The 17,634-nt window shown below is 40.5% G+C and overlaps 1 protein-coding gene across 1 annotated transcript in view; it reads left to right on the forward strand.

The window, feature by feature from the left end:
- The window catches only part of TSEN54 (tRNA splicing endonuclease subunit 54), a 667,232-nt gene that overhangs the window by 215,769 nt on the left and 433,829 nt on the right, over positions 1-17,634 (forward strand). The window contains exon 5 of the mRNA XM_044086814.1: positions 2,351-2,449. Coding sequence (XP_043942749.1) covers positions 2,351-2,449 — 99 coding nt within the window. The remainder of the gene's footprint in view (positions 1-2,350; positions 2,450-17,634) is intronic.

Genomic DNA, 17,634 nt, shown 5'->3' on the forward strand with positions numbered 1-17,634 from the left:
AGTTTGACTGTTCATCAGACTTCAATCTGTGGCAGAAGTCCTTTCAAGTGGGACCACAGTTGCTGTGATAAAAGAAAGTTTGCTGCTGTTATGATAAATTAGTTAAACTACTGGATATTATTTTACATAGTGTGGCAGATTACTGTACTGTACTTTAACGGTCAGAAATAATGCTTTTTATACCTGGTTTCCATGCTGGCTCTGTGAATAGAAAGATGCAGCCTTGACCTTCAGTGAGAGAATTCTGTACTTTTTGTATGCATCAGGCTTTTGGACTGGTAGAACTCTGGTGTCATAACTGAAAGTCCTTTCTCCTTTTCACTTTGTCAGCCATTTTCTGTTTCTATTTCTTGCTGCCAGATTAGTTGTTCTTTCTTTTTTTTTCTGATGTTGATGATTGCCACTTGCCAGTATTAAAAAAAAAAGTCCTGCTGCCAGTTGTCTCACCATCACCTTTCTTCCCATTGGCTTCTCCTTAATATTTTTTAAGTTTGTTCTGTATATATTGGTTTCTACATTGATCTCACATAAAACTTATCCTTACATACCAGAACTGCTGCAAATGCCCTCTTAAGTTCACATCCTTACTCTCAGTGGATTTATTGGAGTTACTTGTGGCTGTTGTGAAAGCAGTTGAGGTCATGTTGATGGGAAATTCTGTTGTCCTTCACACATCTGTAAGATGTAGGCAAGTTGTGATATCTGTTGTTATTTAACATTTTAATTTTTATCTGTATTGCTCCTTAAAACTGCAAAGAAGTCAAACTGTTTCAGAATTGTTCCCTTCTGCACATGAATTCCTTAAATGATGGGGAGCAGCTGTAGAAGTTCCCATTCAAAATATCTAAATCTCATAGCATCGAATCTCAAAACAGAGATCATAACATCGAAAACCCAAAACATCTAAAACTCCTAACATCAAATCTCAGAACACTGAAACTTTGCATCACAACACCGAAAACTACAAAGCACATGTAAATGACATCCCCTCCACCTATAACACCACCAAACTAACAAACACTTTTTACTACATTTCTGCAGGGAGGAAAGCCCCTCTGCACTGCCTATGTGGGGGGCTCTGCCCCCCACACCCCCATAAATTAAATATACCAACTCCGACATTGCACTACAGTGGGGAAAAAGTTAATTTCCTAACCCCACTATATCGCGATCACCATAAGGAATGTACACACAATGTCTAAATCACTTACCTGTATGGCCTAAAAACACATACAGAGTGGTAAAATAAACACTATAAAGATAGTATAAATTCCTACACTATATAAATAATAACTGTATAAATAAAAACTACAACATGTTATAGTGATACCACAAGATTAACAGATTAAACTATAACATTTACGTTTGATGATACACTACTCAGTGTTGTACATTTTCAGTGTTATGAAATCCGATGTTATGAGTTTTAGATGTTTTGGGTTTTCAGTGTTATGGTCTCAGTGTTTTGAGATTCGATGTTAAGAGATTTAGATATTTTGAAGCGGAACAGCTGTAGGACCCTTACTTAATCTTTTCTTGGTCATATCCTTCAGTAGCTTATTTCTTAAATTAGGCCATCGATATTATTGAAATAATCATCCACTCCTTTCTGTTGATGAGATTATTCTGCCTCATTTTTGCTAAGCTTTGTAGGGGAATCCAGTCAGTCTTTTAATGTTTAATATTTGCAACAGTAACAGTATTCATTTCTTTTTTAAAAAATGTAAAATATAAGTATTCATAATTGCCTCTTGGGTCAAGGTGCTTTAACCACCATCAAAATTTCCCACTGTAGCACCCCACCCTTGAATGATTATAACCCAAGAGATGTTTGGTAACCCAAGTTTGCCTTTCTTGTCTGATCTTTAAACCTCAAAAGAAGTACTAGAGTGGAGGAAGAAAAGTGAAGCATGAAGTGTTTTTCAAAAGTGAAGGATTGAGTCTGCAAGGTGGTTAATTCATGGGGTATTTGATAAAGTATTTATTGAGAAAAAGGGGAGAGTTCTTGTTCAGTCGTCTTTCTGATCTTTTATTTTTCGCTGCTTTGTGGCTTAGGTCATGCTTGGAAAGGGTCCTCAGAATAGCCCAAATGAACAGGTAAATGCTAAATACAAATGGTAAAAATGAGTAAGATGTATGAGACAAATACAAGATTGAGACTGAACAGCTGAACTTAGTCACTGAATAATGTAGGTAGTAGTTTTTTTTTCCCTTTGGATTTTTTTGAGCATTTGCATGTGTGCTTATGTATGTAATTCTTTTGTACTGGTAAGACTCACACAGAGCTTCATGAATAATACTAACAGAGAAGTAGTCTTTACTCTGACTTGGTTTTATGTTTGTTTTTCAGAGTTACATCAGTTTGCTTTACCATGGCCTACCACTGTCCATTCAGGAGGCCTATGAGACCTTATTGTCTCCTCAGACCATTTCATTACAGCAGTATCAGGTATGTTAATGGGCTGGGGAAGGGCAGAGCCTTACTGTATTAAGTAGAGTCTGCAGTGCTTGACATGGAGGTTTTCGGATTTAATAAATGACAAGTTGCTGTGGATTTTATAAATGTCCAGCTATTGACAAGAAGACATTGCATCACCATAAATGTAGGAAATTTTGGAAAAGCTGAGTTGGGATAGAAATAATTCTGGGTGGCTGGCTTTTGAAGTAGAAAATATTGCAGTACTAGGTAGATGTTAAAAGTCATTTAACATAAATATGCCAGATTTTGAGATTTGCTACCTAGAATGAGGTAAAGGGTTTACTAAAAATACTGTTCATGACTGAGATAAGGGTTACAATGAAATGGAAAAAGAATGGCATTTCTTTAAAAAATGTGTGTGTGTGCGTGTGTGTGTGTGTGTGTGTGTGGGGGGTTACTATCGTTTGTTCAAACGGCAAAACATTTGCCATTCTAAACAATGAAAAGTAAAACCGAACACAAACATTTTGAACGGACACAATGTCGACCCAAATCATTGACACATTTGAGTCGACATTGTTACCAAAACCATCATGTGATAGCTGTATAGGAGCTGATATAAATCAGACTCCTGTACGACATATCTGTATATATCTGTCTATATATATATATATATATATATATATATATCACATCACACTACAGTGGGGATATGAATGAATCCAATCCCCACTGTACCACGATCTCCGTGCAGATAGTCGAATACACTTAAGTGAATGCACTACTGCATTCGCAAAAGTGTTTTCGACTATCCCATCCATTTAAATTTTGTGCACAACATTCTGATTTTCGGCACCAGTGCTGCCGATAGACTGTCGATTGCACAAACGATAGTGTGTGTGTGTGTGTGTGTGTATATATATATATATATATATATATATATATATATATATATATGTTGATGAAACTAATGAACATTTCCTCAGATCTGTGTTTGCCACAAAAGATAATGAAACTTAATTGTTGTTGGATTCCAAAGACATGCATCTGGAGCATTTCTCCCCGGGCCTCCGCTGAAAACAGGCTCTATGGAACCTAGTCGGACATTCCCGGTCAACAAATGTTAAATAAATAAAATAAAAAAAAAAAATTGTTGTTCTTTAAAAGTGATTGTTTTTATTCCCAAGTAGAAGAGAGAAATATTGCATTTGGCAGTAATAGGCAGAAATGATGCACATTAGTATATAAGACTGAACTAATGTGACATATGGTTACAAGGTTTGCTTATACACACTTTCATTGAAGTACTGTCTTAATAGCAGTCAGACAAGATAACAGGGAGTTTCTGTAATGTTCTGATTTTACAGAATTTCTTTTTATTTACAGTGTTGAATCGCATCATAAATGCAAAGTATACTGTTAAACTGCATTATTATGTGTTCATGCATAACACTACATATTGTGTAGAGATGGTGACTTAGAAGATGTTTTTCTTAAGTGCAACTGGATGCAAATTGCGTTGGGATCTGTTTAAAGTAACTTGTACAATTGCCACTTAAAAATGGATGCTGTAGCTGTTATTTGGTACTCAAGTTCAGTCATTGTTTCATTCATTTTCCAGTATCCCCTGTAATTCTCTTCAGGGTTGCAAGAATATCCTAGCTAGCAGTGGTTGTGCAACAGAAGAACCAATTCTGGATGGGATATTGGCTCGTCTTAGTGTACACCTGCACACTTATTGGCATTTTAGAGGATCAAGTTCACCTAATAGTACAATATTGGGAGGAAACCTGAGCAGCCAGGATAAAAAAAAAATGTAATCATGGAGAGGACCTATAGATTTATGCAGAAGATACCCCTTTTGATAACCTGACTAGAGAAGACATATACTGTGAGGCATCAGCTTTAAGCTGTATTGAATCAGTACAGCAGCATATAAATGGAAAATTTTGTTGACTTGTGTATATTGCAGAGCATTTGGATCGCAAGATCTGGTTTCATGTTGTGGAATACACATTGTGGAATAGTGAGAAGATATGCAGTAAAAAGAACTCTAGAATGATGTAATTGTTTTGCTTTGGTTATGTTTTCAATAAATCACTCACCTTTTTTCATTAAATGACAGTTAATCTTTTAAATTCACTTGAGGTATCGCTGACTTAGTAAGATGACATCTAAATTTGGCATTATGTGAAAATTCTGGCACCTTCTGAGTACAACAAACCCCATTATGCTTAGGGACTGGAAAAGTTTTGTCTGTGTGCTTATGTTGGAAGGGGGAGGGTGCCTAGGGATTTGGTGACTCCCAGTTGATGAATCTGTTGCTTTTAGGGTAAAGGCATGAGGTCATTGCCTGAAGGAGGTCACTGGTCAAGGAGAGACATGGGTGTTACAGATATTAATGCACTAAAATGAGATAAATACAATATCACGTAGTATTTAAATATGCTGACATGTTATAAGTGCAGGAGTTTATTACTCATAAAGCAAGTCTGAGAGGAACATTCAAACAGTGGATACGGAGAAGAGGAAGGGAGGGGTGAGTGAGAAAAAATGTTTATAAGAGGTAAGCCTTCTCTTTTCTGTTGAGAACTGTATTTACTGTGATGTTTTCACACCTTATCACCCATTGGCATTGTGTGTTCGTGGGATTGTTGTTTAGTGTGCAGGGTTTTTGCCATGATTATTACTTTTTTACAGATTTCAAGTGATATTTAAGACTTTTCATAGCTGTCTGTCTGTCTGTTAGCAGCGTATTTATATTTCTGACACTTTTGCTGTGTGTGTGTTTCTACCATGGATTCAAGAACTGATTAGGTTTTGAGGGTAAACTGTGATGGGTAAAACAGGTACACACTTCCAAAATAGGTACAGTTGAGAGTTTTGATTCCACGAGAAGTTAGGAAGCCCTCCTGTTGCTAGTTTTACAAGGGGACAACCAAGGAGCAACTGGGGGTATCTGGAGTAGTATAGACCCAGAAACTAGGAAATAGTCGGCTAAGCAGAGCTTCAGGGGGATAAAAAATTCCTCTGCCTTTCTAATCTCCTTGATTCTATGAAAGCTGTCTGTTAATGTAAAATGAGAGCAGGATACTGCACCCTTCCATTCCAAGCGTTAGGGGAAGAGACAGGACTCTCTCGATAGGTGTGTGGTCTGTCTGGATATCACCCATCTGAATGAGGATAGTCAGGCCTGTGCAACCTTTGGTTCAAACGTCCTTGCAGTTTGAAGGTCAAAGTTGGTCTTGAAGGGATTCTGTGTTTCTCCTGCTCCTTCATTGTCTTCTGTGTCACCTTCCACTATTAAGAAGCTGGATGAGAAGGAAGGATGCTGGCCAGACTTGTTCTAAGAATCCTGAAGATAAGGTTAATGACAAAGATGGGAAGGGAGAGAGAGAGAGAGAAGTTAAAATTTGGGGAGAGAGAAACCAGGAAATGGAAAATACATTCACCTCCTTTTTTTCCCCTGGCTCTAAAGACCCCAAGACTTCTGGTGGGTTGTGGTTCATCAGAAATGGCACTGCCTCAGTGATGGTCTCCCTCATCTAAGGATCTGACATGACCCCCCCCCCCCCCAGATCCAACTGTTTCCATCAGCCTGGATATTCCAAGCCCATAGTACTTGGCAGCTCCAATCTCAGACAGGACCATTTGCCCTTACTCCTGCAGTGTCCTCTCTGAAGCTTTCTTCTCTTTACGTTTGTAAATAGCCTTTTAGAACCCAAGAGTTTGCCTTCACCATGTTCGGACAAAAGAAGCCTTCATTTATGTGTGCAAGGTCTTTGAGGAGTATCAAAGACATTTGTTTGGACCAGCTTTTGCAATCCTACCTTTAAGACACAGATGGATTTTGGCAATAATCCTCTTCTCAGCTGTGAAAGTGGAGGGCTTTTTTCAGTTGATTCCGACCATGCAAGATTTGGTTCATTTGGCTCCAACTTCCCTTCTTCTATTAGACCTTCCTTTGGCTCCATTGTCTTCTGAATCAGCCCTGATCTTGTTTTTACCCCCTGAATTAGTGCTGACAGCATGGCTGTCTTTGGCACCTGCTGCTGCCTTAATGGCTTCATCTCTGTCTGTGGCAGAGTTGTCCTGGCACAGAGCGTTTTGGATCTTTCTCTCTCCTTGGATGCATCGGCATTTGATAATTTGTCTCTGCTCTATTCATCAAACCTGGCCCAGTTGGTTGCTGGTACTCCAGCTTCCTTAAGGTTGGAGGATTGGAGGGGCTATGTTTTCTTTCTGCCTTTTGACATTTGATGTTGCAGAGAGACTGCCATGTCTTGTCTGTATGGTTCCAGATCCAGCCTGATCTCCATGTTTGTCTGGTGTCTCAGATTCTTTTAAGCAGTTCTTGGGACAGCCTGCACCAGCTGGCTTTGAGCAGCCCCCACCTAAGGACTCCCCTTTTTGTGCCCCCGCAGCATGCCCAGTTTGGAAACGACACAAAAAAGAGCATATATAAGAGGAAACACCTGAACTCCCCAGAGGAGTCCCACAGCAAGGATTCAGAATATGATAAAGGGGAGAGGTCCCCAAGTCCTCCTGTAAGGATGCCTCTTGGCAACTTTCTCAGATTAGTTGGGCAGTGGGGGATGAAACAATAGCACCCTGTCCTGAGGTTTTGATAGTTCTTGAGGCCTTTGGTGCTGGCCCATCCATGTCATGGTTAGTACACCCTCTGGATGCCCTTGTCAGTCTAGTGTCCTGGAGAGAGCTGTGGAGCCAATCCCTCATAAACCAGGTAAAGTTTTAGCCCCCTCTAAAGATAGAGTCTATTGGAGCAAAGGTCCTGCGGTTGATGTTGCCGCTGTTTCTGAGGCCACTAAGACAGACATCTTGGAAGAAAGTGCTTTGATCCATCCCCTGAACAGGGAGTCCCTGGCTTTGGACTTTGTTGGTAAGTGCACCTATGCTTCACCTATGTTTGCTTTCCTGTGCTGAACTTTATAGCATCTGGCGAGACTCCAGTGTTACCTTGTTACTGAGGTGTCTAAATAAGTGGTTTGTGTGCCCTGTTCTCTCCCATACCTTATGTAGTGTTTCAGAAGGAGAGAGTCACTCTCCAAGGTGATATTTTGAAACTAAGTTGAATGAACCCATTCACCTGCCAGTTTTTCTCCAGTCATTCAAACAAGAGAAAATACATACTTCATACATTAGACATTCATTGATAAGTAAGGTTTTACCTCCTCAGAACTAAAACATTAAGAAAAGATTCTCAACTCGGTGTCCTTTGCTACAAACAAACTTGGTTCTAAAGCCTTCAAGGTGAGTTTATTCAGAAGGCACTCTGACTTTAATTTGCTTATTCTGCCAACAGCCATTCCTTACCCTACAGACTTAAGGTTTATTCTTCGAGGTCAGTGCAACTATACGGCCAAACTGGAGGCTGAGCTCTCTCAACATAGGACTGGCAAGACCAGTCAGGAGGAAAAGGTTACCACACACACCATAGACCCAGTCTCACATAGTACCATCACAACCTCAAATCATACACACAAACACACAAAGACATACTCGGAGGCTCTGATCAAAAATCTACCAAAACAGCAGAGGCCACCAAAGCAGACACCCAAACAACCACCACCTCAGAAACAAACACCTGAAACACATAGACCTCACAGTCAGAGTGTCAAACAGTCACAGCCCCTAAGGCCAAACACAATGCCAGACACACTAGTCATTGGTGACTCCATAGTCAGACACACTGACGTCCCGCTTACCAGACTGAGTAAGGAGAAGGTCACAGTAAGCTGCCTGTCGGGCGCTAGAATCCGCCACATAACGCAAGCACTCAGGTCACTCAACAGCAGGTACAAATACGACTCAGTCATTGTCCACGCTGGTGTAAACGACCTGAGAAGTACTCCTTGGACTACATGAAAGAGACATTGAAGAGCTCTCTGATTATGTAGCCCAGGCAGGTATGACCCTGACCTTGAGCAGTATCCTACCTTCACCAAGAATGATGCCACAATACAGAGATAAGATGATCAGCTTTAACAATTGGCTTAAAATCTGGTGTCATTCAAAGGGGATCCAATGTCTGTCTGCCTGGGATGACATGCTGGACAAGCCACGCTGCTTCAGGGACGGCTTGCACCTGTCACCCTGGGATTCCGGATATTGGCAAAGGCTCTTGCCACCCCATAGTGCCTTTTTAGGCAAGGCTCAAATTCTAAACCTACCACCCTAGAACACAAAAAGGAAAAACTAAGGGTAATGCTGCTCAATGCCAGAAGTCTTAATCTCAAAATGCACGCACTGAGGCCCTTCTCAGTATGGAGAACATCGATGTCTGTGCGGTGACAGAAACCTGGTTCAAGGCTCCTGAGAGCATCCCAGCACTATCAGGTTATACCTCATATCATGCGTTCCGGGCCCAAAATCTGGACAATACCGAGAAAGGAGGGGGGGTATCCATATTCATCAAGGACACCCACACCTCAAGACTGGTGGCAACGACGATGCATCGGAGACCATCCAGGTGCAATTAACCATAGGCAAGACTGCTCTGCAAATTGTAGCATGTTACAGGCCACCCTCACAAACTCTGGAACCTCACATGGCTTTCCTGAAAACGCTAGAGGGATAAATGTATCACCAAACACCATCATACTAGGTGACTTCAATTACCCTAATATAGACTGGGTACACTACTCAAGCGCTAAGACCTAAGCCCAAAAGTTCCTGGAATTCATAAACTCAAATGCCATGGAACAGCTAGTCACCATCCCCACAAGAGGAGAAAACATACTTGATCTCATCATCACGAACATGGGAGCACTATGTTCAACGCCGGAATTATACCCCTCACTGGTGAGATCAGATCACAAACTAATCTCGCTGGAGGTCCTCATCCCACCCCTACCTGAAATAAAAAAGACCACAGTAAAGAATTTCTCGAAAGCCCACTTCACATTTCTAAAGACTAGTGTGGTCGCGTTTAAGGCCCCGAGCGTGGAAAACAGTATTCAAGCCGCTGAATCACTTACAAATGCCTTCTACCAGCACCTGCAGGACTGCATGGATAAGGCAATCCCAAGCAAAACAAAGACTCTTTGTACCAAAGGCAAGCGTCCAGCCTGGTGGACCCCAGCCATAAACAAACTCTACAACAAAAGGAGGAAGCTACTACAAGATAGAGCAAAATCCTTAAAAGGTAAGACACCCTTGATCACTATAAGTAAAAAACTAAGAGCTCTCATAAAATCATCCAAAGCAAATTTTGAGAGAAAAATAGCTAAAGACTCAAAAGACAATCATAAGGCCTTCTTTAGCTATGTCAGAAACCTGGGAGGAAACTCCCAGATATGTTCAGAACTAGTTCAAAATAATGTGAAGATTACTGATCCTACAGACATTGCCAACATACTGGCTGACAGGTTCAGTGCAAACTTCTCCCCCCCCCTCCCCCCCAAAAGGAGAGATATCTATACCAAGCGATTGCAGTCCCCCAAACATCTCCAACACCCAAGTGAAAACTGCTCTCGCCAAAGCAAAAAACACAGCATCCATGGGACCTGATGGTGTCCCCGGCTGTGTGCTCCACGAACTAAACGACAAATTGAACCCACAGCTAGGACAGCTGTTTAATCATAGTCTTACCTCTGGATACGTGCCCAGGGAGTGGCGCACTGCAACTGTGGTCCCACTTCACAAAGGCGGTGCCTCCACCGACCCTGGAAATTACCGGCCCATTAGCTTGACAAGCCTTATCTGCAAAGCCATGGAGAGGATCATAATGGACCTCATAAATAAAGACACAGGGAATTTGCAGACTTTGGATCCATCCCAGTTTGGCTTTGTCAAAGGCAGATCATGCCTTCTAAACTTGGTTGACTTTTTCGAAACAGTCACCAAAGCCATTGATGAGGGAAAGGCAGTCCATACAGCCTACCTAGATCTGGCGAAGGCCTTCGACACAATACCCCACTCGGGTATCATTGAAAAACTCATCAGCTTAAATGTTAACCCATACATCACAAGATGGGTTGCAAACTGGCTGAGTGACAGAACCCACAGGGTCAGAGTTGCTGGCGCCATGTCAGACTCAAAGCCTGTCACAAGTGGTGTACCACAGGGCTCAGTCCTGGGCCCACTCTTGTTTGGCATCTACTTTTCCAAGTACAAGCAAACACAGGAGGGTTATGGCTGACAAAGTTTGCAGATGACTGTAAACTGGCCATAGTAGAAAACACATCTGACACAGATATCCTACAGAAGGGTCTCACAGAAACGGATAACTGGTGCCAGAGCCATGGCCTAAAGTTAAATGCCAAAAAATGCATAGTCATACCCTTCGGGAAAAACAAGGTTACCCCTAGCTACCAAATAGGTGGCAATCCACTGAGCACAGAAGAAGTTATCAGGGACCTAGGGACACAGGTTGATAGTAGTCTGTCATTCGACACCCATGTAGCCAAATTAGTTAGGAAGACCTTCTACATTGCCCACCTTATCATGAAGGGTTTCTCGTCTAGATCAAGGGAGGTCATAGTCTCCCTGTACTCATCACTCATCAGACCAATGATTGAGTATAATGCCCCATTCGGAATGTATCTGACCCGACACTTGCAGCAGCTGGAGAGGCCACAAAAGTTCCTCACCAAAAGGATAAAGGGTCTCAAACATCTGTCCTATGCTGCCCGACTGAAAGAACTCCAGCTCTACTCAGTCGCACGCCTGCTCAGAGGTGACCTTTGCCTAACATACAAGGCCATGTCAAACCCAGATTTGATGAATATGCTTCACCTCAAAAAATCTAGATCCATCAGAGCCACAAGGGCGGGAGACTTAAACCTGGACACGGCTATTAATAGGACGTGTTGGAGGGATAGATTCATCACCCAAAGACTCCCTATGCTGTGGAACAAAATCCCGGTATATGTGAGGCAGAGCACCTCGCTGGCCTTGTTCAAGAAAAATCTTGACCAATGGATGGGAGATCGCAGATATACCCCAGGGATCACCTCAGTGTCACTGCTCGACAGAGGCACAGCAAAATAATGGGTATAGTTCCCCATACTAAAGGGGTGGCGTAAGCCACAAAACTATGGGCTAGGCTTGTAAATGCCCTCGGGCAGATAGCCTAGTATGAACCTATGAACCTATAAACCTAAATAGCCTTTTAGAACCCAAGAGTTTGCCTTCACCATGTTCGGACAAAAGAAGCCTTCATTTATGTGTGCAAGGTCTTTGAGGAGTATCAAAGACATTTGTTTGGACCAGCTTTTGCAATCCTACCTTTAAGACACAGATGGATTTTGGCAATAATCCTCTTCTCAGCTGTGAAAGTGGAGGGCTTTTTTCAGTTGATTCCGACCATGCAAGATTTGGTTCATTTGGCTCCAACTTCCCTTCTTCTATTAGACCTTCCTTTGGCTCCATTGTCTTCTGAATCAGCCCTGATCTTGTTTTTACCCCCTGAATTAGTGCTGACAGCATGGCTGTCTTTGGCACCTGCTGCTGCCTTAATGGCTTCATCTCTGTCTGTGGCAGAGTTGTCCTGGCACAGAGCGTTTTGGATCTTTCTCTCTCCTTGGATGCATCGGCATTTGATAATTTGTCTCTGATCTATTCATCAAACCTGGCCCAGTTGGTTGCTGGTACTCCAGCTTCCTTAAGGTTGGAGGATTGGAGGGGCTATGTTTTCTTTCTGCCTGTTGACATTTGATGTTGCAGAGAGACTGCCATGTCTAGTCTGTATGATTCCAGATCCAGCCTGATCTCCATGTTTGTCTGGTGTCTCAGATTCTTTTAAGCAGTTCTTGGGACAGCCTGCACCAGCTGGCTTTGAGCAGCCCCCACCTAAGGACTCCCCTTTTTGTGCCCCCGCAGCATGCCCAGTTTGGAAACGACACAAAAAAGAGCATATATAAGAGGAAACACCTGAACTCCCCAGAGGAGTCCCACAGCAAGGATTCAGAATATGATAAAGGGGAGAGGTCCCCCAAGTCCTCCTGCAAGGATGCCTCTTTTGGCAACTTTCTCAGATTAGTTGGGCAGTGTGGGGGATGAAACAATAGCACCCTGGCCTGAGGTTTTGATAGTTCTTGAGGCCTTTGGTGCTGGCCCATCCATGTCATGGTTAGTACACCCTCTGGATGCCCTTGTCAGTCTAGTGTCCTGGAGAGAGCTGTGGAGCCAATCCCTCATAAACCAGGTAAAGTTTTAGCCCCCTCTAAAGATAGAGTCTATTGGAGCAAAGGTCCTGCGGTTGATGTTGCCGCTGTTTCTGAGGCCACTAAGACAGACATCTTGGAAGAAAGTGCTTTGATCCATCCCCTGAACAGGGAGTCCCTGGCTTTGGACTTTGTTGGTAAGTGCACCTATGCTTCACCTATGTTTGCTTTCCTGTGCTGAACTTTATAGCATCTGGCGAGACTCCAGTGTTACCTTGTTACTGAGGTGTCTAAATAAGTGGTTTGTGTGCCCTGTTCTCTCCCATACATTATGTAGTGTTTCAGAAGGAGAGAGTCACTCTCCAAGGTGATATTTTTAAACTAAGTTGAATGAACCCATTCACCTGCCAGTTTTTCTCCAGTCATTCAAACAAGAGAAAATACATACTTCATACATTAGACATTCATTGATAAGTAAGGTTTTACCTCCTCAGAACTAAAACATTAAGAAAAGATTCTCAACTCGGTGTCCTTTGCTACAAACAAACTTGGTTCTAAAGCCTTCAAGGTGAGTTTATTCAGAAGGCACTCTGACTTTAATTTGCTTATTCTGCCAACAGCCATTCCTTACCCTACAGACTTAAGGTTTATTCTTCGAGGTCAGTGGCTACTTTGCCTTCTTTAGAAATTCCTAAGTTGATGAAATATGTTTAGCTGCAACTTGGTCTACACTGCATACCTTTGTAAAACGCTATAAACTAGACATAATTTCAAGATCTGGGGCTTCCTTTGGAGACACTGTCCTCAGAGATCTGCTGTTATGTTTTCAACCAGGTATTCAGTAGCTGGATATTCTTTCCATAAGTTGAATCAAATGGATGGGATAAATAGGATACAGGAGTTATGTAATATCCATCAGTTTAATAAAATGGATGGGATAAATAGGATACAGTAGTTATGTACTTGACTATAAAGCTGGATCCTTTTATCCACATTCATCTGATACAACCCTTCCTCCACCCCCACCTTCCAGTTGTTAACTTATTGACTATGAAGGACCCGAGGAATCTTTAACTTTCTCTAGGGGTTATATGGCCACACACACTTTTATCAGGCAGCAAACTTGATTTGTGGCAGCTTCATTTGTATTTATGTTATGGGTAGGGAAAGATTTTAAAGGAGTTCAGGGCTGGAGTACTAGTTTTGCAGGCTGGGATCCATCAAAACGGCTCAAGGACTCGTGTGCGTTATTGGACAGACATGGATGAAAGGATCCAGCATTATGCTAAGTACATAGTTACCATTTATCAGCTTACCTGAATAGACCACTTAAAGCATTGAGTGTTATTTCTAGGCTTTTTTCATTTGACTCTATAGTGCATGTAATTCTCCTTTGAATTACTGGAAGCTGTCTGCTGTACTAAAACTGAAATTTTAGCTTCTTTTTGCTGAGCAGCTGAAAGGTTCTTCATAGCCGGAGTTTCTTTTCCTTTTCTTTGCTGTCATCCCATGTAATTACTACCCAGTAAGTAAATTTTACCCATGTTGATAACTTTTACTCCTTTTTAAACAATTTCTCAGATTTCACTCTGGGAGAAATCTAAATCGACCTGTTTCTCAGTGTGCAACCATCTTGGAAGTTGACGGTGTCCTAGTATTGATTAGTTAGTACCTTAAGGGAATTGTGCATCGTCTTTATTTGAAGGACCCCTGTCCTTCTTTCGATTTGAATTTTATGACTGACAAGTTTGCCTGTCTTCTATTTGAATATGTTGGTTTGGCTGTGTTGAAGTTAATGTCTTGGAAGATGTTTTTTTTTTTTTTTTGATGGCCATTAAATCTACTTATATGAATTTGAAACTTCAGGCCCTTAACCTTAGAGACCTGTATCTGGACTTTTACATCAGTCAGTTTCTCTGAAAATTATCTTAGGTTTCATTTAGAATGTGTTGCTAGTATGGTCCTTAAACCAGCCCTTCCATAAACTGGCATACTTTGGTCCCAGGCATGCTATCGTGGTTCACAGTGTGATTTAACAGCATGCTGTGGTGACTCTTTCTCTCTGTCTCCCCCTCCAGCTGTTGGAACTTTTGATATAAAAATACCAAACTAATCAAAGGAGAGAGAAACTCATTCACAAGGTTTCTATGTCTCCCACCTAGATTAAGTATTAAAATAAATACATACATACATATGTTTCATGCACAGGCAATAATGCCCTTCTAGCCTGCCAATATACTAAAACAGTTGCTCCATAGTAAGTGCACAGGTTGTTCTTAAAACATCTGAACTAGTGCTTGCTTTAATGTAATTTGGTAGCATAATCCATGCATCACCTACTCTGTGAAATCCAGTTAGTATACCTTTCATTCCTGTATGATCTACATGGCTTGTCTTATGATTCTGTAATACTTTTTGATAACTGCTCCTGGGAATGTTTGGGGTTATCTCTAATTGACCTGTATACCTGAATAAGGTCTCCTTAAATGTCTGTGAGACAGTATATAAGATTAAATATTTTAGTCTTTTTGTAATAATTAAAATTTTCACATCCATGAATGTCCTTTGTATATTTCCACTGTACTCTTTCCGATTTAGTCATGCTTGTTTTCTTAAGGTGTCCATATTGTTATTCCATTCTCAAGTTTGGATTTACTATAACTAACAAATGCTAGCTTCATTTCTGTGTTCAAAGACTTTATAAATATTTTTATGCAACCTATAATTTTAAAACTATTATTAACGTATGGGTTGACATGATTAAAAAAACTCCAAGTCCTTAAATTAAGCTGCAGTTTCGATCGCTGTGTGCTGTATTAAATATTCACCTTTCAGTCTGTCTCCCAAATCCCATATGCTTGGAATTTGATGTACTTATCAACATGTTATTTTCCTGTGCCCAAATGGTCAATTTAGTTACATTCTTCTGTAGGCTTGCTCATGTGTAACGCATTTAACGTATTTCTCACTTTCAAGTCCTCTACGTACAGATTGTAGAACACCTCAGATGAACAATATCTGAAAGATACAACCTAAACAAGTAAGGACCTAGAACAGAGGCCTGTGGGACAACCTGGCTGTAACCTAGAATTTCACTTGTCCATTTTCTGTATGATACTTGCCATGTCCTATTTGTAAGCCAGGCAGTGACCATCTTATCAAGATTACATCAACTACCTAGTTGTAATTTATTTTTTATTAAAGATCATAAAGATCTTTTTTTAAATTAAGAGTTAAGACATAGACAAATGTACATTAATAGAAGAAAAACAAACCATATTAATGTTTTCCCCATATACATACATTATATAACACGTGTTTTTCTTTCTTTATATCCATCATCGGTCCAACATTACATAAATTGTAAAATTCCTACCTTCCCTTAAACTCACTGCTCCTCCTGAAAATTATTCTGCATATGTTTCCACAAGTTCTTTTTATTTCTATATAATTTGCTACTTCTATTTTCTAAGATCTTTATTTCAGTTATTTTATCTCTTTTAAAGTATTCAGTACTTCAGATACAGTTGGTATTAGGTTTGATTTCCGTTTTCTAATTGTTTTTTTGGTAGCCAACAGAATTAAACTTAGCAAGGCTTTACTATATCTAGGCAATTTAGATCCTGTGTCCCAGCTCAAAACGATCATTTTCTTAGTTACAGACATTTGCTCACCCAATATTTCTGACTTGGTACACTCTAGGGAATTTTTAAAATCTGCCATTTCATTACACTCCAAAAACATATGTTCCCAGTTACCCCTTTCTTCTCCATCACACCTCTAGCATTTGCTGTCTGCTGGGGGAAGGGGACATGATCAGAAGTAGTAGTTAGGAATATGGATTAAAAAGGCTACCACTACAGCAGCTAAGTATATGTGGGAAGAAACTGAACAAAAGTTAATACAGAAATTGAGAAACTGAAATCTGTTATTTATGGATATAGATAGTAAGATACAAGCAATGAAAATGTTTTTAGTTCCTGCAGTTTTATATACAGGTCAGACACATTATCAACCAGGGGAAAGGTTGTGGACAGTAATTAATAGCTGAATGAATTTATCTGTGAGGGGAAGAAGGCAAAAAGAGTTAAGTGGGATAAGCTGATTTTTCCAATATAATAAGTCAATTTTAGATTACCTGATTTGAAGGAGTATTTTAGAGCTACAGATTTAAGGCTGATATGTGAATCACAAACAGAAGGTTATAATTCAAATTGGAAATTGATGATGATGAAGCAGGGGACAAATTCAAGAAATAAGGAGTGAATGGGGTTTTGGATGCAGATCCTTAAGGAGAATCATAACCATAAAGAATATTTAATAAAGTAGCAGAAAGTATTCTAAGAATTTATTTAGCACAAGAATGGAAATGGGAGATTTGCTGATAGGGATGACTGCAATTAGAGGTACAGAGAATAAACTAGAAGAGGCTGGAATTTACTGGAGAAAATTTGCAAAAGAACCAAGGTATTGGGAACAAATTAGTAGAGGGGGGGAAAGACAATAGAATGGGGTGATGCGCTAAGAAGGCAGTTGGACTGCAGACTAGAGACTGTATAGGCAAACAGAAAGGGATACAGGAGTCCTAAGTGAAAGACCTGCTGTGTTATATTTTTAAGTTGAATCTAGAACAGAAGCTGCTGTTAAAGGGATAATTAGAAGGGAATATAAGGTGTTGCACTTTAACTAAGAATCAGTCGGAGTTTTGTTTTGGCACTGCTGGAAGATTGGAATCTTGAAAACAAAGCATTTGGACAATATTTTTCATCCAGGGAAGTACATTTAAACTGCATTTACAATATTGCATTTGTCTTTTAATTTTGTATGTTGTGCTTTCTCTTTATCTGAAGTTGGCTACTAATTTAAGGCATTTTTTTATCGTCTGCCATGTTTTTTTTTATTATTATTTTTTAGTTGGGCCTGTGTGCCTCATTTTATTACATTTTTGTGGCTGTCTTCTGAATTGGGTCCCTAAACACTCTATATATATGTTGTCCTTTTATACTTGCAGGCTTTTGAGTTACCTGCCCCTACTGTATATCTGATCCTAGAAGCTCCTCCCACTCTTATTGACTCTGCTCATATTAC

Source organism: Protopterus annectens, chromosome 10.part0, assembly GCF_019279795.1.
Source record: "Protopterus annectens isolate FY-2018-M chromosome 10.part0, PAN1.0, whole genome shotgun sequence".
NCBI lineage: Eukaryota > Metazoa > Chordata > Ceratodontiformes > Protopteridae > Protopterus > Protopterus annectens.